Source organism: Ranitomeya imitator, chromosome 3 (genome assembly GCF_032444005.1).
Source record: "Ranitomeya imitator isolate aRanImi1 chromosome 3, aRanImi1.pri, whole genome shotgun sequence".
Classification (NCBI taxonomy): Eukaryota; Metazoa; Chordata; class Amphibia; order Anura; family Dendrobatidae; genus Ranitomeya; species Ranitomeya imitator.
The window spans coordinates 743917017-743943703 of NC_091284.1; the positions used below are offsets into that span (position 1 = coordinate 743917017).

General features: G+C 42.2%; 1 protein-coding gene across 1 annotated transcript in view; it reads right to left on the reverse strand.

Moving 5' to 3' along the window:
• LOC138672334 (mitochondrial ornithine transporter 1-like) overlaps nucleotides 1-25569 on the reverse strand; it is a 28954-nt gene extending 3385 nt beyond the window's left edge. The window contains exons 1-5 of the mRNA XM_069760278.1: nucleotides 25541-25569; nucleotides 11019-11120; nucleotides 4803-5061; nucleotides 1432-1569; nucleotides 1189-1361 (exon numbers count right to left, since the gene is read on the reverse strand). Coding sequence (XP_069616379.1) covers nucleotides 1189-1361; nucleotides 1432-1569; nucleotides 4803-5061; nucleotides 11019-11073 — 625 coding nt within the window. The 5' untranslated portion in view covers nucleotides 11074-11120; nucleotides 25541-25569. The remainder of the gene's footprint in view (nucleotides 1-1188; nucleotides 1362-1431; nucleotides 1570-4802; nucleotides 5062-11018; nucleotides 11121-25540) is intronic.
• Nucleotides 25570-26687: the final 1118 nt, after the last annotated feature.

Consider the following 26687-nt stretch of genomic DNA (forward strand, 5'->3'; position numbering starts at 1 on the left):
TTGCAGTAAGAGGCTGATTCATTAGCAAGTTTGTGGCAGAAATCTAGTATAAATCTGAATCAAATGTAGTTACACAAATATTTGTGCCAGCTCAGTCAACTTTTTGAAAGATGGGTAAACATTATAGGGAAAGGGCATCACAGAGCATGACCCATCAAATGCATTATACTGGTAATTTATGCCACAGAAGTGTAATATATTACAACAGAAATGCACCACATTCAATGAGTGGAGTAAAATTCTTCCAGTGTCTCATGGCGCCTGAAACATATGCGAAATGTAATAATTTACTGTCTTAATGAAGTGCACCCAGGATCAAGACTGGTGTATAAAAAGCTTGAATTGATGAATCGGTCTCCTAGGCCGCGTGCACACGTTGAGTATTTGGTGAGTTTTTACCTCGTTTTTTGCAAGACAAAACCAGGAACCAGGTGTGTATGAAAAATACAGAAGTGGTGACGTCTCTATTATACTTTTCCACTGATTGCTCCACTCCAAAAACTGACGAGTCGAAAAACTGACCAAATACTCAACGTGCGCATGTGGCCTAAGTGTTCAATTTCTTTGTAGCATAAGCACAGAAGAAATAAAGCTTTAGGCCATGTTCCCACATACAGAAATGCTGTGTTTTTATCTGCACCAAAATATGCAATAGCAATGTGTTCTCATGTTCTTTTTAATGTTTTTTCGATTTTTTTTTTTTCGATATTAAGAAAGGTGCTGGTCTATGGAGAAAATGCATAAAAAAATGACAGATCTGTAATGCCTTTAAACACACAGCATGATCTTCATGAAATTACATCGGCTTTGCTTGAACTGTCCAAAGCAGTGGAAAAAATGCAGTTGAAAAAAACGCAGCATTTATTCTACTGTACATTAAAATCAATGGTGTATCCAAGTGATACAGAGATGTGCCAAGTCCTCCAGTGAAATGTCATATTTTTGGTTCTTTGATGCCTCATTCAGACATCTGTGTATCACAGACCAAGTCCAGATCGTGATTCACCAACTGGCCGGGGGTCTCCAGACCCGAACTTGACAGTCACATTGTTCGTTTTTACTTGATCCATGATAAACGGACATCTGAATGAGGCCTAAGGCTAACAAAAATCAACATCTTGAACGAGGGACCATTTTCACAGTACTTTGCACTTTTTAAATAAAAAGTATTAATAATCATTTTCATACCTAACTGGTCTTTAGATGTTCCAGATCTTGTAAAAAATGAACGACCTAATTCATAGCCCCCAAAGAAGAAGAAGTAACCGGGAACTTCTCTGAGAAGAGTGCTGGAGAGTCCATGATAGAAACCCATTGGACCATCTGTGCGCAGGATATTCTTGACCACTGCCCACACTGTACTATGAAGAAAGGATGAGTATTATAAAGTATGGGTAGATCTCTAAGAGTTTCAGGTAGATCCCAACTCACTTTTGTCCTTCTATCACCTTTCCAGAGAGCTGCATTTCATGCATGGCCTGAAGACGACACTTCACCAGCTCTGTGGGACAAAGGGCCAATGAAGCAAACGCTGCTGCAAATGAGCCTGCGGTTGCATTGTGCAGGTCACTAAAACATCAAAAAAACGGTCACATTACATTACATTGTGTAAGAAGCGAATACTGAAGAAAACGATTATTTATTGTTAATATTGTTCTACCAGCCCGATCTAGCTGCATCACTATCCCTGTATGTGACACCACTATTATTCCTTTGGTGGGATCCAGCTATTGATTCTAATCACTGTTAATTAAACCTAGAGGGTTTTGGCACCTACTGATGAAAATTCTTATATCATACACATATTTATTAACCATCTTGTTTTTTTCACTATTTCAGGACTCCTAAAACTATCTATAAATGCCAGAAGCGAAGCAATTATGGGCAGATTCCCAATACATTGTGTGAAATCCTAAATTATGCTAAAAATTTACTTCTAGAACCAGAACTGTAGTTTAGTGTCGGTCGTGACTGTACTCCTGGTCTCATGTACATACAGTAGTATAAAATGTGATCACTCTTCGTCCTTTCTTATAAATTCAACTGAAACCATCCGGAAGGATTCTTAAATTAAAATTGTCATAAAAATCTGAAAATTGTTAAGCAAACATTTAAAAATTGTTATGTGTTACTAAGAAAATGCAGAGTCATCTTTAAACAGCATGCTATGGAGTGAAAGGAGCTCAGCAAATTGGTATATACCGTAACTTTTTTAAATGTTATTTTATTAATTGAAATTCCTGCTTATTCCGTGTTCTTCAGTCAAGTGGGTGATCCTGATCAGGGACTTGGGCAAAATGAAGAAATTCCAGCTCCCAGATCATAAGTGATCCAACACGGGTTGCATTTCTGCACTTGTGTCCTGCATGTTATCTGTGGATTATTCAAGAATAGCCAATTTTTATTACATTCGATCATAGGAGCTGGAATCTTTTCATTTTTCCTCATTGCTGATCTAAAACCGGGTGATCCGTGCACATGGTGGTGAGTTAGCTGGATTTTCTCTATATTATTTGATCAAGGATTAACAGCCTTCTCTGTATGAGAGCGCGCTTACACCACCAACTGATGGCATTTAATGCACAGCATTTAATTTACACAGGTTCATACCCATAGAATGAGCAGTAATAGATTGTTCAGTGCACATAAGATGTCACGCTCGCACATGGCGCATGTGGTTCGTGGACCCACTGTGCCATGGGGCCGGGCTTACCTAGGAGGGGCGCGTCCAGCGGTGTGCCTCAGTCTGGGTAAGATGACCCTTTTATTCAACTTATCATAGGTTGATTTTTGTGACCACATGTATTAAGGGGGCAGTATGGGAGAGGAATCCCCAGAGAAGATCTTACAGCAGCCACTGGGCTATATTGATTAATGTCCTCCCTCCAATAACCTTTGGGAGCAGGTGGATGGACATTGTAGGTGATGGGGTCCTTAAAATATCATGTTGATTGAAGCCCTTTAGTATCACATTTAGTACTGACTGCGGCCAGTGTTGGTGTCCTTTTTAATCACATCCTTTAAATCTTGTTTGTTAATATATGTTTGATGATCTGTTTCAATAAAGGTTGTTATAGAAATTTTGCCAAAAACTCCAATGTTTCTCCTTTTTGAATATTACCTAGGAGGGGCGTAGTTAAGTGGCTAACTGGTCTTCACTGGTGCGCCTGATAGTATAGTCATAAATGAGCTGCAGGTAGCTGCCAGGCACCACTTCTAGTCAGTTCCCGGTACCGCAGATGCTGACCCAAGGGGTCAGGCTTACAATTTCAGTCACTGGCAGGACAGGATTCAGACATTGTACAGACAGCACAGGTTCTGGGTCATCGGGCAGGACAGTCACAAACTCAGAATCACTGACAGGACCGGATTTGGACGCTGTTCAGACAGCGCTGGATCTGGGTCACTATGCAGAGCAGACACAGACTAGGAGCCACTGACAGGACCGGTTTTGGGATCGACAGGTAGGATGGATTTCTGAAACTGGAGTGGGCTCCAACTGTACAGACTCAGGAACACTAATAAGGAAGACACTGGTGTCGGTTCAAGTACCGTCAGAACGGTTACAGGTACAGATGCTACAGGAGCTTCTTCAGGTTCAGGGACCATAAGAGCATTATTTATCAGGGTTCATGTACCGTGGTTGTGGTTTCAGGCACAGGTACTGCTAGGAGCAGTAACAGGCTTCACATACCTCGGTTGCGGCTTCAGGCACAGTTACCGCCTGGAGCAGTGTTAGGCTTCATGTACCAGGGGTGCGTAATGGGGGGTGCGGTTTCAGGCACAGGTGCTGCCAGGAGAGGTGACAGGGTTCATGCACTGCATGCAGTGTTAGGCTTCACATACCGTGGGTGTGGCTACAGGCACTAATACCGCTGAAGCAGTGTCAGGGTTCAGGTACTGCAGGTGCAGTTTTAGGGTCAGGAACACTACTCGGGAAATAGGAAAAGGTTTAAACAATACAGGATACAGGGACCTGGCACCTCACTAGTTGCACATAATATTAGTAACTGGAAAACGTTGCTCTGGCACCTCCCTACAGGGGAGCATGCCTTAAATACTTAATGCCTTCCAGCTATCGGCTGGGCATATTTTCAAAATGTGCTCGCTGTCCCTTTAAGAATCGGGGAGCATGCGCAAACTAGACGCGCCACCGGGAGACCAGTTCAGTGTGCACAGAACCAGAGCAGAAGGAAGCCGTAAATGAGGACACCGCCGTGGCTGGAGCAGTGAGTATGTCGGCATTCCTGGGGAGAGAGGCCAGCATAGCTTTACACAGTATGCCATTGTTCTCAGCAGCACATCGTCCTGTTTGCACAGGATGATGTACTGCCGAGAGGGATTATTTTTAAGTCAGCATAAAAATCTGTTAACCAAACAAAGGAGCGTTTTTCTCATTCATTGGGTGATTGGCAGCCTCTGTACACTGCAAATTGTTGGGAACTGAACATTCCTTGTAACACTCTTTCGACAAATCCAGCAGTGTAAATCCAGTGTAAGTGTGCAGAGATAAACAGCCGTCAATCACTGATTAGGACCGCCTGTATGACTGAAAAATACAAAATGAGCAAGGATGTCAATGAGAAAAAAAAAGTTGTTATAAGCCTTTTCATGCAAATCTGTATATCACTCTTCTCAGCTCCTCCTGCTCTATAACATCTCATTTTCTAAGGAACAGGTTCACTTTAATCTGCCAAAATAGTAGGAAATAGAAGACAGATGAAAGTTTTGCGTTTGGTTTCTGACTTTCTCTGACATCTTAAACCAATATTACTGGTTCTCTGAGGCACCCAAAACCTTACCTGAGAGGTGCATTCTTTTCCAACCCAACAATCCTCCTCACAACTCTCTGGCAGAAGCCATAGCTCATAAAAAGGACAGAGTTCTCTGATATGTTTGCAAGAAGAGCCGGACCGGTCCCTTTGTAGAAGCCCCTGAACCCCACCTGTCTGTAGGTCTTCACTGCGCAGTCTGTGAGGCCTCTGTACATATTGGGGAACGTCTGCATCTTCACCTTGGCAGTGTCAAACGGCTGTCCCGTCAGAACACACGCCGTGCCACCTGAAATATGTATACAACTAAATTAATTTCCTGACATTATCTGTGTGATTAATTATACAGTCTGGACATATCTATACATTGATACGCTACGGCAGCTGTTGAGTTCTTTATATCTCATAGTTTCACTGTTAAGGATTATCTATTTGCAGTCTGGGGCTGCCCTGTTTATTTAATAAAAGATTGGGCATCCTCAGACCAGTGATTTTTCTAAATATAAGTGCTCAGAAGGAACCTTACCCCACAAAGCGACCCCAACTTTCCAGCAAACGTTGGCCTTGAACTTTTGTGCTTGGAATCCCTGCATGCACAGGGGGATCCCGCAACCCTCAACGGCCCCATTCACAATGAAAGAGAGAGATTTTGCACTAAGCCAGCGTAGCTGCGTGTTTTACTATTGTGTTACTGAACAGTAACATCATTACGGTGGTTACCATTTAGTAACATCTTGGTAACGTATGAGCAGGACATGGTTAGTGTAATGAGGGAGATCTCGCTCTCTCACTGAGCAAGAAAGTTCTAGGTTCCCTCTCTGCATGCTGGGATCCCACACCCTGAAAGTTCAAACTACAATTTTCCTAAAAATTCAGGCCCTTTTGCAGATGCTAATTTCCCCAAAATAGGGGAGAAAATACTTCCTGACCCCTATTGATAGCAAGCAAACTTAATTCCGTGGATTAGCGTCCCATCTCCAAAAATCTATTACTCATGAATTGTAAAATAATATTTCTTTAACAAAAGCTTTCAGGCCCTCCTTGTACTTATTTAGTGAATCGACCATTACAAGTTTTGGTAGAGAGTTCCATAATCTCAATGCTTCTACTGTAAAGCATCACCATGTGTGATGATAGTGAAAACATCTTTCCTGTAACATAGAGGATGTTGCAGAATTTGGTGTAAAAAAATATATACAGTATTTATATATTTGTACATTATAATTAGATCGCCTATAAGCTGTCGTTTTTCCAAGCAGAATGAGCCCAAGATTGATAACCAGTCTTAGCACTGTAGTCCACCCAGTCCTTATATAACAGTTTGTTTCCTCTGCTCAAATGCCTGACATTACATTCATCTATATTATTCTGCAATTGCCATTTCTCGCCTAAACCTTCCAGCTTCCTTAAATCCATTTGTAATATTAAATTACCCTCCTTGGTGTTGATTACCTTGCACAGCTTAGTATTATCTGCAAATATTGAAGTTCTTTTCTATTTGCCCTCAACATGGTCTTTAATACATTAAAAAAAAGAAGTGTGCCCAATACTGACCCCTGTGGTACCCTTTTATGTAGCACTGTATTGAATGCATTTGAAAAGTCTTGATACACAACATCCACATCCTTAAGCTGGCTCATTCTGGAACTCACATCACTGTAGAAGCTGATCAAATTAAACTGACAGGAGTGATCTTTCATAAATCCATAATGCTGGGTTGTGGAGTTATTTTCATAGAGATACTCCAGGAAAACATCTCTAATAAATCCTTAGCATAGGGCATGACTTACCAATCACTGGGGGTCCAAACACTAGGACTAGTATTGATCTCAAGAACATGGCTTCAGAACCCGGAAACCAAGCTCTCCAAGGGGAACCCCGTGTTGAAAGGAGCTGAGCTGTAAACGCTTGACCTTCCCCTGTCCTCTGGATAACTTACCATCTTGGAAAATAACTCTTTAATCTTATAGGCCTATACATACTCAATGTTTGACCCCTTTTTTAAATATTGGAATCACATGAGCCAGTCCTATGGAAAAGATTAAGTTGTTATGGACTCGTTAAATATAGTATTATAAATAATTGGCCGTCTAACATGATACTTAATTCTTGCAGAACTCGGGATTGTATGCCATCAGGATCCTGGTGCTTTCACGATTTTAGTGTTTTGAGGGTTACGCTTCTTGTTGGGTTAAGCTGATGACATTTAATGAGAATTTGTGGGGTTTTTTTTAAACATGTCAGGTGTTATTGGATTTTCCTGTGCAAATATTGTAGTGATGAAGGCCTTTCCCTCGTCCTCTTCCACCATTTTACACAAATTACTATTGAGGGAGCGAACACTATAATTTTTAAGTCTCATTATTTATGCAATTGAAGATTATTTTTACTTCTTTGGCAATGAGTCTTTCTGTCTTTGTCTTTACTGCCTTTATTATATTTATTATTATTGAAACAATTATTTTTTGTACAGATGTTGACCGGATGTCTGGATATCTGTGGCTTGTTTCGCCTGGCTAGGAGCATACATGATCAGCCTTTATTGTTGGGTAAATTGCTGTCCACTCCTATCCATGTTGCAGGGACTTTGAAGTGTTTTACTGAGGCCAACCAGATCAATGGATGCCAGCGATTTTCCAGGGCCAGGAGACACACTATAGAACTCATGTTTGTACTAATACGGGATCATATTTCCTCTAAATCAACGCCAATGGGGTGATATTGTAACTTACAGAACCCCTTTAGTGAAGGTATTGCACATATTTTAATGGAGTCATTTGGTATAAAAACTACATGCCCTTTGTTGCAAAAATGGTAGGAGGCACCCATTTGGCACCCACGTTTATTATAGAGGAGGTGCTACAAAGTTTGTTTCTTGCTATGGCGGACCCGACGTGTCTATTTATTGTATTATTATTATTATTTATTGTTATAGCGCCATTCATTCCATGGCGCTTTACATGTGAGGAGGGGTATACATAATAAAAACAAGTACAATAATCTTAAACAATACAAGTCAAAACTGGTACAGGAGGAGAGAGGACCCTGCCCGCGAAGGCTCACAATCTACAAGGGATGGGTGAGGATACAGTAAGCGAGGAGAGAGCTGGTCATGCAGCGGTTTGGTCGATCGGTGGTTACTGCAGGTTGTAGGCTTGTCGGAAGAGGTAGGTCTTCAGGTTCTTTTTGAAGGTTTCAATGGTAGGCGAGAGTCTGATGTGTTGTGGTAGAGGGTTCCAGAGTAGGGGTGATACGCGAGAGAAATCTTGTACAGTTAGGTCCATATATATTTGGACAGAGACAACATTTTTCTAATTTTGGTTATAGACATTACCACAATGAATTTTAAACAAAACAATTCAGATGCAGTTGAAGTTCAGACTTTCAGCTTTCATTTGAGGGTTTCCACATTAAAATTGGATGAAGGGTTTAGGAGTTTCAGCTCCTTAACATGTGCCTCCCTGTTTTTAAAGGGACCAAAAGTAATTGGACTGATTCAATAATTTTAAATAAAATGTTCATTTTTAGTACTTGAGTTGAAAACCCTTTGTTGGCAATGACTGCCTGAAGTGTTGAACTCATGGACATCACCAGACGCTGTGTTTCATCCTTTTTGAAGCTTTGCCAGGCCTTCACTGTGGTGGTTTTCAGTTGCTGTTTGTTTGTGGGCCTTTCTGTCTGAAGTTTAGTCTTTAACAAGTGAAATGCATGCTCAATTGGGTTGAGATCAGGTGACTGACTTGGCCATTCAAGAATATTCCACTTCTTTGCTTTAATAAACTCCTTGTTGCTTTGGCTTTATGTTTTGGCTCATTGTCCATCTGTATGAAATGAGACCGATCAGTTTTGCTGCATTTGGCCGGATCTGAGCACACAGTATGTCTCTGAATACCTCAGAATTCATTCGGCTGCTTCTGTCCTGTGTCACATCATCAATAAACACTAGTGACCCAGTGCCATTGGCAGCCATGCATGCCCAAGCCATCACACTGCCAACGCTGTGTTTTACAGATGATGTGGTATGCTTTGGATCATGAGCTGTGCCACACCTTCGCCATACTTTTCTCTTTCCATCATTCTAGTAGAGGTTGATGTTGGTTTCATCTGTCCAAAGAATGTTCTTCCAGAACTGTGCTGGCTTTTTTAGATGTTTTTTAGCAAAGTCCAGTCTAGCCTTTTTATTCTTGATGCTTATGAGTGGCTTGCACCGTGCAGTGAACCCTCTGTATTTACTTTCATGCAGTCTTCTCTTTATGGTAGATTTGGATATTGATACGCCTACCTCCTGGAGAGTGTTGTTCACTTGTTTGGCTGTTGTGAAGGGGTTTCTCTTCACCATGGAGATTATTCTCCTATCATCCACCACTGTTATCTTCCGTGGGCGCCCAGGTCTTTTTGCATTGATGAGTTCACCAGTGCTTTCTTTCTTTCTCAGGATGTACCAAACTGTAGATTTTGCCACTCCTAATATTGCAGCAATTTCTCGGATGGGTTTTTTCTGTTTTCGCAGCTTAAGGATGGCTTGTTTCACCTGCATGGAGAGCTCCTTTGACCGCATGTTTACTTCACAGCAAAACCTTCCAAATGCAAGCACCACAGCTCAAATCAACTCCAGGCCTTTTATCTGTTTAATTGAGAATGACATAACGAAGGGATTGCCCACACCTGTCCATGAAATAGCCTTGGAGTCAATTGTCCAATTACTTTTGGTCCCTTTAAAAACAGGGTGGCACATGTTAAGGAGCTGAAACTCCTAAACCCTTCATCCAATTTTAATGTGGATACCCTCAAATGAAAGCTGAAAGTCTGAACTTCAACTGCATCTGAATTGTTTTGTTTAAAACTCATTGTGGTAATGTCTATAACCAAAATTAGAAAAATGTTGTCTCTGTCCAAATATATATGGACCTAACTGTATACGATTGTGGGAAGAGGAGATAAGAGGGGAGTAGAGAAGGAGATCTTGTGAGGATCGGAGGTTGCGTGTATGTAAGTACTGGGAGACGAGGTCACAGATGTATGGAGGAGACAGGTTGTGGATGGCTTTGTACGTCATGGTTAGGGTTTTGTAGTGGAGTCTCTGGGCAATGGGGAGCCAGTGAAGGGATTGACAGAGGGGAGAGGCTGGGGAATAGCGAGGGGACAGGTGGATTAGTCGGGCAGCAGAGTTTAGAATAGATTGGAGGGGTGCGAGAGTGTTAGAGGGGAGGCCACAGAGCAGGAGGTTGCAGTAGTCAAGGCGAGAGATGATGAGGGCATGGACTAGGGTTTTTGCAGATTCGTGGTTGAGGAATGAACGGATTCGTGAAATATTTTTTGAGTTGAAGGCAGCAGGAAGTGGAAAGGGCTTGGATATGTGGTTTGAAGGAGAGATCAGCGTCAAGGATTACCCCGAGGCAGCGAGCTTGTGGGACTGGAGAGAGTGGGCAGCTATTTACTGTAATGGACAGGTTCGTTGGGGGGTCGCTTGAGATGGGGGAAAGATGATGAATTCTGTTTTGTCCATGTTAAGTTTCAGAAATCTAGCGGAGAAGAAGGATGAAATAGCAGACAGACATTGAGGGATTCTGGTCCAGAGATGTAGATCTGTGTGTCATCAGCATAGAGATGATACTGAAAGCCATGAGATTCTATGAGCTGTCCCAGGCCAAAGGTGTAAATGGAGAAGAGCAGGGGCCCTAGGACTGAACCATGTGAGACTCCGACAGAGAGGGGGCGAGGTGAGGAGGTGGTGTGTGAGTGGGAGACACTGAATGTCCGGTCTATGAATAGCTCACGGCATTGCCACTTTACCCCTTCATTGTTACTGCAAGGATGAAGAACACTTGATGCCAGGTTCTGACTCAGATCAAAGCTAATTTCTGGGGTTTTTAGCAGCAGGCTCCCTATGATCTGCTTACTGTCGGAAAATGGTTGTAACAAAAGTGCTGCGTAATATGTTGGCGTTTTACAAATTAAGTTATTACTATTATACCGTAATTATTATAACAATATTATTATGCTATGGGTCTATTAACATTGCATTTCCAATGTACATTGGAAACTATATGTACAAACATACATTGGCGTGGGTCAGCTGTGCAAACATGCTGCTTGTCAATAATAGGAATGCACCGGAAGCAGTGGAGCAGTGCGCTCCCTTTCAAACACATGAGAATCACCAGTAATTACATATTAGTAAATACACTTATTAGACTGCATCTGAGATGACTGAAGAATCAGAGAATAAAGAGGAAGCTAAATTACCTGTGGCCCCAGCGGTCAGGTCGATGATTGCCTGAATGGTATTATTTGTTTTCATGTTTCCTTGCTACACTGTTCCCTTTCTTCATGTAGAATATTTTAGTTCTGAAAAAAAAGAACATTAGATGTCATACCAAAAATAGCTTCAGTGCGCCCACTTTAAAAACTTGGTTTTCAAAGGCGGTGCCCTCATTTATTCTGAGCACTGTATATTTGTATCCCATCAACTTTAATAGAGAAAAAACAAACATTGCTCAATCCTTTCAATAAGCTTTATAATGTGTCTAATTGGTCTTCAACTGTGACTAGAATATAGACAAATGTTATACGGAACTATTGTCCAAACATTTTGCTATATTTCAAAAGGTCATAATTGAATCAGCCAAAAACATTGTTGAGCAAATCCCAAAAAGTGAGATAAAACCTGAAAACATTAGTATAAACTTGACACAAAAAACACAGGAAATTAGGTGCAAAAACAAAAATCAAAACTTTAATCCAAAAACTAAGCCCAAAAATAATGATGATCCACTATTGACAGCTACTCATTGCAATAGTTTAGGTCAGGGGTCCCCAACTTTTGTTATTTTGAGAGTGACAATCAGCTCTCGTCCTAGTCACGTGACAGTACAGGCTACAATCTGGAAAACATAGCTCTCGAGATCTGTGTCTCAACTGACAGAGAAAAGAGGAGAAGGGCTGTGACATTAGAAGAAATAAATCTTCTCCTTGGCTGACTGAGCATGGAGCACTTAGGGTGAAGAAAAAAATCGTTTGTGCTCAGTCAGCAAAGGAAATGATACATTTATTTTCCTGACACACCCTTGTCCTTTGCTTATGATACATCTCTTATATCAGTTTATTTATTTATTTTACAAGTTTATATAGTGCAAAAAATCCTACAACCATCATTATCACTGTCCCCAATGGGGGCTCACAACTTAGATGTCATATTGGTATGTCTTTGCAGTGTGGGAGGAAACTGGAGTACTCAGAGGAAACCCACGCAAACACGGGGAGATCACACAAACTCCTGGTAGTTGTTGTCCTTGGTGGGATTTGAACCCAATCCCCAGTGCTGAAAAGAAACAGTGCAGACTACTCAGTCACTGTGCTGACACAGGTCTCGAGAGCAGTGTTTCTTCAAACTACAGCACATCCTGACACATGATTAGGACAACCTGTCATTTGAAAGACGTGACTTGGGCCATTTTATTACATTGCTAGAGAACCCATTTAAAAGCCAATTGTGTACTCCTTGAAGGTTATGATTCCCTAAGTGTCCCATTATAAAGTAACAATGCCACAAGTGTCTACTTATAAAGTAGTAAAGATATAAAATGATAATACCAAAAGTGTCCCATTATAAAGTAAAAATGGCCCAAGTGCTACCTTATAAAGTATTAATGCCCCAAGAGCCATTTGTAAAATATTAATGCCCAGAATATCCTCTTATAAATTAACTAGATAGTGGCCCGATTCTAACGCATCGGGTATTCTAGAATATGCATGTCCACGTAGTATATTGCCCAGTCACGTAGTATATTACCCAACCACGTAGTATATTGCCCAGTCACGTAGTATATTGCCCAACCACATAGTATATTGCCCAGCCACGTAGTATATTGCCCAGCCACGTAGTATATTGCCCAGTCACGTAGTATATTGCCCAGTCACGTAGTATATTGCCCAGCCACGTAGTATATTGCCCAGTCACGTAGTATATTGCCCAACCACGTAGTATATTGCCCAGTCACGTAGTATATTGCCCAACCACGTAGTATATTGCCCAGCCACGTAGTATATTGCCCAGCCACGTAATATATTGCCCAGTCACATAGTATATTGCCCAGTCACGTAGTATATTGCCCAACCACATAGTATATTGCCCAGCTACGTAGTATATTGCCCAGCCACATAGTATATTGCCCAGCTACGTAGTATATTGTCCAGCCACATAGTATATTGCCCAGTCACGTAGTATATTGCCCAGCTACGTAGTATATTGTCCAGCCACGTAGTATATTGCCCAGTCACGTAGTATATTGCCCAGTCACGTAGTATACAGGTCCTTCTCAAAAAATTAGCATATAGTGTTAAATTTCATTATTTACCATAATGTAATGATTACAATTAAACTTTCATATATTATAGATTCATTATCCACCAACTGAAATTTGTCAGGTCTTTTATTGTTTTAATACTGATGATTTTGGCATACAACTCCTGATAACCCAAAAAACCTGTCTCAATAAATTAGCATATCAAGAAAAGGTTCTCTAAACGACCTATTACCCTAATCTTCTGAATCAACTAATTAACTCTAAACACATGCAAAAGATACCTGAGGCTTTTATAAACTCCCTGCCAGGTTCATTACTCAAAACCCCCATCATGGGTAAGACTAGCGACCTGACAGATGTCAAGAAGGCCATCATTGACACCCTCAAGCAAGAGGGTAAGACCCAGAAAGAAATTTCTCAACAAATAGGCTGTTCCCAGAGTGCTGTATCAAGGCACCTCAATGGTAAGTCTGTTGGAAGGAAACAATGTGGCAGAAAACGCTGTACAACGAGAAGAGGAGACCGGACCCTGAGGAAGATTGTGGAGAAGGACCGATTCCAGACCTTGGGGAACCTGAGGAAGCAGTGGACTGAGTCTGGTGTGGAAACATCCAGAGCCACCGTGCACAGGCGTGTGCAGGAAATGGGCTACAGGTGCCGCATTCCCCAGGTAAAGCCACTTTTGAACCATAAACAGCGGCAGAGGCGCCTGACCTGGGCTACAGAGAAGCAGCACTGGACTGTTGCTAAGTGGTCCCAAGTACTTTTTTCTGATGAAAGCAAATTTTGCATGTCATTCGGAAATCAAGGTGCCAGAGTCTGGAGGAAGACTGGGGAGAAGGAAATGCCAAAATGCCTGAAGTCCAGTGTCAAGTACCCACAGTCAGTGATGGTGTGGGGTGCCATGTCAGCTGCTGGTGTTCGTCCACTGTGTTTCATCAAGGGCAGGGTCAATGCAGCTAGCTATCAGGAGATTTTGGAGCACTTCATGCTTCCATCGGCTGAAATGCTTTATGGAGATGAAGATTTCATTTTTCAGCACGACCTGGCACCTGCTCACAGTGCCAAAACCACTGGTAAATGGTTTACTGACCATGGTATTACTGTGCTCAATTGGCCTGCCAACTCTCCTGACCTGAACCCCATAGAGAATCTGTGGGATATTGTGAAGAGAAAGTTGAGAGACGCAAGACCCAACACTCTGGATGAGCTTAAGGCCGCTATTGAAGCATCCTGGGCCTCCATAACATCTCAGCAGTGTCACAGGCTGATTGCCTCCATGCCACGCCGCATTGAAGCAGTCATTTCTGCCAAAGGATTCCCGACCAAGTATTGAGTGCATAACTGAACATTATTATTTGATGGTTTTTTTGTTTGTTATTAAAAAACACTTTTATTTGATTGGATGGGTGAAATATGCTAATTTATTGAGACAGGTTTTTTGGGTTATCAGCAGTTGTATGCCAAAATCATCAGTATTAAAACAATAAAAGACCTGACAAATTTCAGTTGGTGGATAATGAATCTATAATATATGAAAGTTTAATTGTAATCATTACATTATGGTAAATAATGAAATTTAACACTATATGCTAATTTTTTGAGAAGGACCTGTATTGCCCAGCCACAAAGTATATTGGCCAGTCACGTAGTATATTGCCCAGCTACGTAGTATATTGCACAGCGACGTAGTATACACCACAGAGCCACGTAGTATACAGCACAGACACGTAGTATATTGCCCAGCCACGTAGTATATTGCCCAGCTACATAGTATATTGCCCAGTCACGTAGTATATTGCCCAGTCACGTAGTATATTGCCCAGTCACGTAGTATATTGGCCAGCGACGTAGTATACAGCACAGAGCCACGTAGTATATTGCCCAGCCACGTAGCATATTGCCCAGTGACGTAGTATACAGCACAGAGCCACGTAGTATATTGCCCAGTCACGTAGTATATTGTCCAGTCACGTAGTATATAACACTGCCCACACAGTATATAACAGTGGCCACATAATATCTAGCACAGCTCACGGAGTATATCACACAGCCCACATAGTATATAACACTGCCTATGTAGTAGCAGGTAAAGAAGCTGCGGAGACACCATCACGTGTTTCTCGACGCAAGCAGTGAATAGCCAGGCCTTTCCCCAGGAAGGAACAACCACGGGAAGGGCAGCATCCTATGAAGGAAAGCCACCTATGCCAAGCATGGTATCCATCCACAGACAGCTGTTTCGGGGTGTTTGCCCCTCATCAGTGTGGAGTAGGAATCTGGCTATTAGGAGCAGTGCCTAGTAAAAAGGCTATAAAGGCACAGATGATTGGCCTCGGGGAGACCAAAACATCCAACACTGCGGAGACACCATCACGTGTTTCTCAACGCAGTGATTCCAGAACACTGCCCCCATCCCTTATGGGAAATATGCAGATGCAGGTAAAGAAGCTGCGGAGACACCATCACGTGTTTCTCGACGCAAGCAGTGAATAGCCAGGCCTTTCCCCGGACCTTTATAGCCTTTTTACTAGGCACTGCTCCTAATAGCCAGATTCCTACTCCACACTGACGAGGGGCAAACACCCCGAAACAGCTGTCTGTGGATGGATACCATGCTTGGCATAGGTGGCTTTCCTTCATAGGATGCTGCCCTTCCCGTGGTTGTTCCTTCCCGGGGAAAGGCCTGGCTATTCACTGATTGCGTCGAGAAACACGTGATGGTGTCTCCGCAGCTTCTTTACCTGCATCTGCATATTTCCCATAAGGGATGGGGGCAGTGTTCTGGAATCACTGCGTTGAGAAACACGTGATGGTGTTTCCGCAGTGTTGGATGTTTTGGTCTCCCCGAGGCCAATCATCTGTGCCTTTACTGCCTATGTAGTATACAGCACAGAGCCACACGGTATCTAACATAGCCCACGTAGTATACAGCAGTGTGGGCACCATATCCCTGTTGAAAAAATAATTAAAATAAAAAATAGTTATATACTCACCCCTGGGATCCACCGAAGCTCCGGCGATAGGCGCGCGGCTGCCGCCATCTTCCATTCCCAGGATGCATTGCGAAATTACCCAGATGACTTACCGGTCTCGCGAGACCCCTAAGTCTTCTGGGTAATTTTGCAATTCATCGCGGGGAACAGAAGATGTCGGCAGGCGCGAGCGACTCGGCGGACTACGGAGGGTGAGTATAGCAGGTTTTTTGTTTTTTTATTATTTTTAACATTACATTTTTTTACTATTGATTCCGCATAGGCAGCATCAATAGTAAAAAGTTGGGGACACACAGGGTTAATAGCGGCGGTAACGGAGTGCGTTACCCGTGGCATAACGCGTTCCGTTACCGCCGGCATTAACCCTGTGTGAGCGGTGACCGGAGGGGAGTATGCGGGCGCCGGGCACTGACTGCGGGGAGTAAGGAGCGGCCATTTTCTTCCGGACTGTGCCCATCGCTGATTGGTCGTGGCTGTTTTGTCGCGACCAATCAGCGACTTGGATTTCCATGACAGAGGCCGCGACTGTTGTGAATTCTGCTCCTGGGCTCCCTCCGGTGGTTGTAAGTGGCACTTTTGTGAGTTCTGCTCTTGGGCTCCCTCTTGTGGTTTCAAGTGGTATGGCTGCTCCTTGGAGTTAGCTGTGGTCAGCTGCCTCCACTTATCATCTCCTCTCTCGCCTATTTAAGCCTGGCTGTTCCTTCAGCTAGTGCCACTTGTAAATGGTTCCTGGTTGGATTCACATCTCTTTGGAGTTCCCTGTTATCCTGACCAGTTCTGCAAAGCTAAGTTTTTGCTTACTTCTTCTGTCCATAGTTTGTGGTCTTATCCATTCTGTGCTTTCTTTGTTTGTCCAGCATTATCAGTTTGAAGTATTTTCTGTCTTGCTGGAAGCTCTGGGAAGCAGAGTTACCCTCCACACCTTTAGTCAGGTGTGGAGATTTTTTGTAAACTCTGCGTGGATTTTTGTAGTGTTTTATACTGACCGCACAGTATTCCATCTTGTCCTATCTATCAAGCTAGACTGGCCTCCTGTGTTTATCCTTGTTTCATTCTGTGTATGTCTTTTTCCTCTCCACTCACAGTCATTATTTGTGGGGGGCTAATCTATTCTTCTTAGGGATTTTCTCTGAGGCAAGATAGTTTTCCTGCTACTGTCTTCAGGGGTAGTTAGCTCTTAGGCTGTGACGAGATACCTAGGGAGAGTTAGGAGCATTCCACGGCTGCTTCTAGTGTTGTGTTGAGCTTAGGGTCTGCGGTCAGTACAGTTACCACTTCCCTCAGAGCTCGTTCCATGTTGCTCCTAGACCACCGCATCATAACACGCGACCAATGAATATCCGTGACAGACAGACAGACAGATGGAAGTGACCCTTAGACAATTACATAGTAGATAATACCACAAGTGTCTTCTTATAAAGTAATCATTTCAGAGTGCCCCATTATAAATTAGTAATTGCCAGAGGGCCATTCACATAGTAGCAATGCCCAACTAATGTCCTTTAAAAAGTAATAACGCTCCTGAGTGCTCCCATAACAAGCAATAATACCCCCTGTGGATGATACAGTTGAGAGTGGCACTCACTAGTGCAGTCCGCCATGAGCCACATGTCAGGGTCCTGCAAGGAACTGGTTAGGGACCCTTGGTAAAAGTGATTTGTGGTGTATCATGACTAGTTCATTTTTACTGTACACAAAACCCATCCACCAGCATCCTTGGGTCTTATAAAAAAATGGAATAGTCATGAATCATGATCCATCTCAGATTCGTAATTCACAGTTTATGTCAAAATGAGGCATGATCTCAAACATGATAATTATTCACTGTTTTTTTCAGATATCAACTATTGATAAAAATGGTAGAAACAATACCATACTCGGATATCATTCGAGTATCTGGGTGCTCGGATGTGCTCGGTACTCATCAAGCATTAGCCAGTGTCTGAATTTGAAATCCAAATCCCCACAATGCATGTTTGGTGCCTGTTATGTAAGGAGATGACAGAGGCTGTCATATGCCTACCCCTCTTTGTACAGTATTCCTATTAATTGTGTGCGGTTTCCTAATGTTTAGTACTGTTAATGTGTTCATGTATTGCTGCTGTTTGTGTATAAGATTAGGATTAGCATAGGATAATAGCGGGATTAGAATAGTGGGTTGCACACTAGAGATAGGGAATGAGAGTCTTAGAATAGATATAGTTAGTATAAGGGGTTTTCCAGACTGCGAAGTACAGGACAACTACAGTCTGGATTCTTCAAGGGTGTAAGGATGACCCTGCTTATAATTTTTGGCAGACTTTGCACTGTGCAGAACTTTTATGAGTGTAGGAGTATCACAACTACACTTTGTTCAGAATATTTGAATGAAGTGCTACAGTTAGTGCCTTCAAGGGTGTAAGGATGGCCCTGCTTATTATTTTTGGCAGGCTTTGAACTGTGCAGAACTTTTATGAGTGTAGGAGTACCAGAACTTTACTTCTACACTTTGTTCACAATATTTGAATAATGTGCTACAGTTAGAGCCTTCAAGGGTGTAAGGCTGGCCCTGCTAATAATTTTTGGCAGGCTTTGCACTGTGCAAAACGTTTATGAGTGTAGGAGTATGCAGCGCCCCAGAGTCCTGGTCGTTGCAGTAATGTCGCTCTGCACCTAAAGGGAGTGATGTTATGTCTGATTGCACTAAAGAAGTTCACCTGATCAGGTATCACAGTCACACATTACACTTCACACTCCGGCCACCAGGGGGAGCAAAATGCTCTGTGTATTAGGCCACTCCTCACACTTGGGTAAAACTGGGGGTTGGATAGGAAGTTAGAGAGAAGCAGCCTGGGAGAGCTCCAGGGAGGACCTGTCAGGGGTGGGTTCCTGGCAGGTGCCTAGCAGAAAGGACAGAATGTACGGAGCCGCGCCTGCACTACCTTGCAGCGGCATCCTAAGGAAGGACACGAAGCGAAGGATATTGTGGAGAAGTGAGAAACGAAATCACAGCACAAGGAGATAACCAGTAGGAGTCGTGCCCCGAGATCGGCAACATCCTATTGAGGCGCGTAGCCGGTGGCCGGAACGCCGAGGAAGTAACAGACTTCAAGCATTACTTCAAACAGCGGCAGGGCAGTTGATTATAGGTTGGCTGTCTAACTTAAATCACCAAGCAGACATAGGAGGCAATCGTGGGAGAGGGGCGTCTCTAGGGTCCCAGAATAACTCCAGGCCTACCTGTCATATGGGTGCGTCCTATCCATATTATCTGGGGGACGGAGAGAGAGAAAGAACAGATACGACAGTTGTGAGGACTATCCCGTGGTGCTCAGCAGGGAAGGATTACAACACACAGGCGCTAGTAGGTAGGCACTGATTTCCACCTGCAAAGGGAACTCTGGATGTGCCTTCGGACCGACCGGTCTCAGCCAGCCCTGTTAGCAGTGCTCTGGATTGCGGATCCCGAAGTCTTCAGTAAAAAGGTAAAGAGACTGCAACCCTGTGTCCTCGTTATTAACCGCGCCTCACATCATCACCACCTACACTACTGGGAAGCCCTGGGGAAGCACTTCACCTGTGGGAAGGTATTCCATCTAGCTGCCATAACATCACCCCAGTGGACCCCCAAGCAGCGTCGGTCACCTTGACCGAATACCACAGGTGGCGTCACGAATACTTGACAAACTTTCATCACCTTTCATTGGACGCCCCTTAGCAGGGCAACGGACCGGGTCTAGCCACCATGACAACCCCAGGACCGAGACAGAGAGGACCAGTACCGAGTACCCCGCGGCCCTGCGTCTGGGGGCGCCCCAACTACCACAACTATAATTTGTTCTGAATATTTGAATGAAGGGTACTACAGTTTGAGCCTTCAAGGATGTATGGATGACCCTGCTTGTAATTTTTGGCAGGCATTGCACTATGCAGAACTTTTATGAGTGTAAGAGTACCACAGCTATACTTCTATACTTTGTTCATAATATTTGAATGAGGTGCTAAAGGTGATGCCTTTAAGGGTGTATGGATGACTCTGCTTATAATTTTTGGCAGGCTTTGCACTGTGCAGAACCTTTTGTGAGTGTTGGAGTACCACAACTACACTTTGTTCTGAATATGTAAATGAGGGGTACTACAGTTAGAGCCTTCAAGGGTGTATAGATGACCCTGCTTGTATTTTTTGGCAGGCTTTGCACTGTGCAGAACTTTTATGAGTGTAGGGGTACCACACTTAGACTTTGTTGTGAATATCTGAATGAGGTACTACAGTTGGAGCCTTCAAGGGTGTATGGATGACCCTGCTTGGAATTTTTGGCCAGCTGTGTAGTTAGTGCATAGCATTTATGAGTCTAGGAGTACCACTACATGACAATTTGAACAGAATTTGTATGAGGCCCTCCTTTATGTCTAATACAGGGTGTATCTGAGTCCCTCTTACATCACATTTTTGGCAGCTCTTGCTTCCTTCATAAATTACACTGACATTTCCAATAATTTTTATAAAAATGTCAATTTTGGTTTACTTATTTTTTTATCCTTTTTAAATGTTGCCCAAAGTCATTATACAGGAATTAATGTTGCTTAACATTTTTTCCTATAACCTCCAATTCGTCAACAATTTTGAATGTTTTACTTTCAGCCCTTAAATTGGAGTAAAAGTGTGACGCCATTGTTTTCAGCAGCAAACTGGGAGTCAGAGATTCTTCCAGGGGTCTTCCCCAATACTTTTCTCCTTCCATTTAGCACTTTTTCCATCCATTTCAACATTTTCACTGCCCCCCAAACCTCTTTGTAGGGTCTGCTAAAAAAATGCTTGCATTTCCTATTGATTCCCATTATATTCGTTACTCAAAACGAGCATCTGAGCACTAGGAATTGCTTGGTTTTAGTAACGAGCTTCCAACCATTTTAGTGCTCACTCATCTCTACTGGTTAAATTTCATAGATATAAAAAAATAAAAGCCAAATGTAAACCTAGACCAACTTGACTGCTGGTAAATGACAGGGTTCAATACTTTCTGCAGATTACTAGTCTACATTTTGGTCTGTGTTCTACACAATACGATAAGATGGTGTTGCATTTGAGATTTATGTATTGAGGCTACACTTATATATCTGATTTCACAGCCGAATGCTGATGCACACTGCACTATTATTGGCATTGAAATTAGGTAAACCTCAAAGAACCCCAATTACCCTGATTATGAGTCAGCACAATTGATCAGAATTGTGATGGTCTGGCAAAGCTATATGGATGGAAGCCATTACACATGTGTGAGCAGAGCCTGTAGGACAAAGAACGTTGTATTAGGTTTCTAAAGAATCAGACATGGCACTAACAGTTTTTCTATTTGAGATGCCAATAGGTTGTTGGCAATGGTTGAACTTGTAACAAATCCTGTGAGGGGTCATATTTATTCTACTGAAGGAAAATAAGGTTGTAAAATAAACTACTAGAACCCATCCATAATGCAATAAACTTCTACTTGCACATAAACTTGAAAGGGTTGACCAATTATATGCTATTGATTACCTATCTTTAAAATGGGTCATCAATATCAGATTGGTAGGGGTATCCAGCCGCCAACAGAGCTAATAAAGCTGTCGGTGGGGGTGCCATGTGTCGGAGCCCACCAATCTGATATTGATGACTGAATCTCAGGACAGGTCATCAATTTCATATGACCAAACAACCTCTTTAACAAAAGATTTTTTCATCTTTGAGCTGAAATCTTGTGTCAATTGCCTTGAAAAAAAAAAAATGGTCTGAGCTGAGAATATCAGTCTATTTCAGAATTCTTGAGAAAGTGGCCCAGAACTGTCTTCACTTTTTCATCTTTTAGCTGGAGGGAGCTGTTTCATCATGTATCTTCATGAAGTTGGCTGATCAAACTATTTTCAGGACATGGACAATACAGGAGACACCTACGTATATATATTAAATGGATCAATATTCTGAAACCATGGACCTCAGGTAATTGTGTAACACATTCTGTCAGGTGACGTGTGAGTCAGATGTCAGGCCAGGTGACTGCAGCGTGACACAACCTTTACAGGGTGAACCAAAAGTAGGTGGACACTAGATGGAACAGGGTTTGTGTTAATTACTGTCCACCTACTTTTAGTTCCCCCCTGTATATCCCATGATCTACTGTGACTTTTTTTTCCTTTTTGCAGGACACAGTAGTTGTATTATTAAACTTGATTTTGGTCACAAATTTTTCACCTTATTCAGAACCTGCTTTGTAGCCCAAACGGACCATGTGAAAATAATCACACCATACACTACTTTTGGGGGTATATCAGATGAGACTCCCCCATTCAAGTCAATGGGTGCTAAAAACAATTGTATCCAACTCAGAACTGTTGTGTATCTTGTGATACATTATTTTTATCACCTGTTTTTTAATGGATATCCAATAACATTTTTATTAGGTATAAAACAGTGAATTAACCCTTCACACATCAATTTTTGTAATGGATCTGTGTGTTCTTTCCACTAAACTCAGTTCATGCCCTTTTCTCATCAGTTTTTCTGCTATTCAAGTCTATGGTGATCCATTAAAAAGGGATGAAAAATGGAAGAAATTCTTTTTTATATGTCTTTAACTGATCCAATGCTAAGTAAAAATGGAAAATAAAGTTCAGGCAATCTTTTTATAAATGGAAGATAAAAAAAAACGGATGCAAACTGGATGACGCATGGGAGAAAAATGCTTCGTTTTTTTAACAGATGTATTTATGGAGATGGATGTGTGAGTGAAGCCTAAGTGCAAATGTAATAATACACAAATGTCCAATAATTTTTAAGAAGCAATGACCCTTCAAACAAAAGTTTACAACAAAAATTCGGACGTACATCCTTTTGAGTCGAAGCAAGAGACCCATCTAATAGATTTAAACTACTAATAAGCTTTAATTAGAATTGTTTAAAAAAATTATTAAAATACATAAAAATGATCACAGAATGCACAGTAGGGGAAAACACTAATCCTATCCTGTTCAGGGATATATAGAATATTATTAGATATAATTCTAGTAACCAAATGAAAATAAATCTAAGTAGGATCAAGGTAAATAATTAAGGCCTAGTGACCATACAATAAATGAGATAACAGTAAAGTAATAAGGAAAATCTGATATAAATATATTGCTTTAAAGATCCTATATATATTGAGAAAGAATACTATATCCGAAACGTTGCCACGCCGTTCAGGCATTAAAGCCCGTTTTTCTTTAATTTTTGTGCTGTTTTCCTTTTTTATTTCTATTATTGGAAGCTATTTGAACATTGGTTGGGAAAGCGCTGCACGACAACTGTGGTAATACGTGATGCTGTTCCAATTTTGACTTTGCCCAGCCACGTATATTGTCCAGCCACGTAGTATATTGCCCAGTGACGTTGTATATTGCACAGCCCACGTAGTATACAGCACAGAGCCACGTAGTATATTGCCCAGTGACGTTGTATATTGCCCAGCCACGTAGTATATTGCCCAGCCACGTAGTATATTACCCAGCCACATATTATATTGCCCAGCCACATAGTATATTGCCCAGTCACGTAGTATACAGCACAGAGCCACGTAGTATATTGCACAGCGACGTAGTATACAGCACAGAGCCACATAGTATATTGCCCAGTCACGTAGTATATTGCACAGCGACGTAGTATACAGCACAGAGCCACGTAGTATATTGTCCAGTCACATAGTATATTGCCCAGTGTCGTAGTATACAGCACAGAGCCACATAGTATATTGCCCAGTCACGTAGTATATTGCACAGCGACGTAGTATACAGCACAGAGCCACGTAGTATATTGCCCAGTGACGTAGTATACAGCACAGAGCCACGTAGTATATTGCCCAGTCACGTAATATATTGCACAGCGACGTAGTATACAGCACAGAGCCACGTAGCATATTGCACAGTCACGTAGTATATTGCCCAGTCACGTAGTATACAGCACAGAGCCACGTAGTATATTACCAAGCCATGTATGTCACAGGCTAAAAAATAAAAAATAAACATACTCACCTAACGATCCGAGGGCCCCTTGTAGTTTAACATACTCACCATTCTTGTCGCTGCTCCTCAGCGTTCCGTCTCTCCGCCTCCTGGGATCCAACGGCACTGTGTCAATGGGCGGCGGCTGCGGCCATTTTCTTCCAGACTGTGCCCATCGGTGATTGGTCGCGGCAGCCATGACAGGCAGCTGGCGAGACCAATCAGCGAATGAATAACCGTGACAGAAGGACAGACAGACAGACGGAAGAGACCCTTAGACAATTATATATATATATATATATATATATATACGGTATATTTGGACAGCCTTGCCACCTTAATGCATAAAAGAGAAATACATTTCCCACATAATGAATGCAGATACAGGTCTAATGTGGTGAAGCAAAATTGACTTCTACCGTATGTAATCCCACACAGGCTATCTCATATATAATGATATTGCAGCATATGCAGTGCAGTAAATAGAGATATTACAACCACATAGTCAAACTGTCACATGGAGGCAAGAGCACTAACCTGAACGAAGGAGTAGATAAAGCGCCCCCCTCACCCCGACGTACGTTTCACTTTTGGCTTTTCCCCCCAGAAGCTTTAGCTTGTCCTATCAATTCTATAATCTAATTATTCCCTGTTCTCCCTTTCTAATGTTTCCTCAGAATCTGGTCCTCCTATCCATTGTTCCAACAGCCTCCATGCACTTAGCAAGCAGCACTTTGTATCTCTACTGATGCAGATACTGGATAATGACTGATTCATGCAGCTTTATTAGAATATTCCTATTTATTATCATGATGGTTGGACCATGCATGACAAGAACATTTTACTCTTTGTGTCCACCCTTATTTCTCCATAGATTGTACAGTAAGTTTGCGAGCGGGACCCTCATTCCTCTTGTGTCAATTGTTTAATTACATATTGCGGTGTAATATCTTATATAATCAGGGGTGGACGTATCATTAGAGCAACCGGTGTGGCCACACAGGGGCCCAAGAGGTAAGGGGGTCCATTTATACCTCCAAAACAAGGGGAATTTTGCATTTTTAGGATCTCTTGGGCTGCAAAGGGCCCATATATTGTTCTTGCACAGGGGCCCTTTTCTGTCTGTGTCCACCAGTGATATAGTTCATACTGTACATATATTCCTTTATCACGCATTGTATCTTGCACTATTTTACTGAAAATGTTACCTGTTACTACTGATAGGAGCGGCACTTACTGAGCTGTAAAATGATCATAATTGCACAATTATCGGGACAAGCTTCTCCAGCTTTAAACAAATCAAGGATGCAAGTTATATTAATGGACACCAGAAATCGTCCCCTATTTTACATACCATCCAGAATCTTATAGATAGATAGTCGTTATCCCCTTTTGTTGGAAGAGAAAGATTTGTGAAAGAGACACAAAACTCCTGGACTTGTAGTAAAGGCAGAAAAGGAATGTGTGCACTCACCGCTTCCCGGCTATCTCTCAGTCTGATTTCAGATTTGTGGGACTTGAAAGCGAGCACATGGTTATGGACAAGCTGTCTATTTACACAGTGTCCTAATTCCAGTCACTAAAGTCACATTTTCCCCTCTGTCTGTTTACATATTCCATTGTGACCCTTTCACAATTCATTCCCCACGTGATTTTCGCTAGTCTCACTTACTTTTGAAATACTGGACATATACAGCCTACAGGTGCATCTCACAAAATTACAATATCATCAAAAAGTTAATTTATTTCAGTTCTTCAATACATAAAGTGAAACTCATATATTATATGGAGTCATTACAAACAGAGTGATCTATTTCAAGTGTTTATTTCTGTTAATGTTGATGATTACGGCTTACAGCCAATGAAAACCCAAAAGGGAAGGGAGGTCATTATCTCAGTAATTAGAATACCGGTACTTTACAAACACTAGCTTGAAAAATTATTTAAAATCCGAAATGTTGGCCTACTGAAATATATGTTCAGTAAATGCACTCAATCTTGGTCGGCATCAATGCGGCGTGGCATGGAGGAGATCAGACTGTGGCACTGCTGAGGTGTTATGGAAGCCCAGGTTGCTTTGATAGCAGCCTTCAGCTCGTCTCCATTGTTGGGTCTGGTATCTCTCATCTTCCTCCTGACAATACCCCATAGATTCTCTATGAGGTTAAGGTCAGGTGACTTTGCTGGCCAATCAAGCACCGTGATACTGTTGTTTTTAAACTGGGTATTGGTACTTTTGGCAGTGTGGGCAGGTGCCAAGTTCTTCTGGAGAATGAAATTTCCATCTCCAAAAAGCTTGTCGTCAGAGGGAAGCATGAAGTGCTCTAAAATTTCCTGGTAGACGGCTGCGCTGACTTTGGTCTTGATAAAACACAGTGGACCTACACCAGCAGATGACATGGCTCCCCAACCATCACTGACTGTGGAAACTTCACACTAGACCTCAAGCAGCTTAGATTGTGGCCTCTCCACTCTTCCTCCAGACTCTGGGGCCTTGATTTGCAAATGAAATGCAAAATTTATTTTCATCTGAAAACAACACCTTGGACCACTGAGCAATGATGTTTTGTGGCTTACCCTCCTTGTGGAGTGAGTCAATGACTGCCTTCTAGACATCTGTC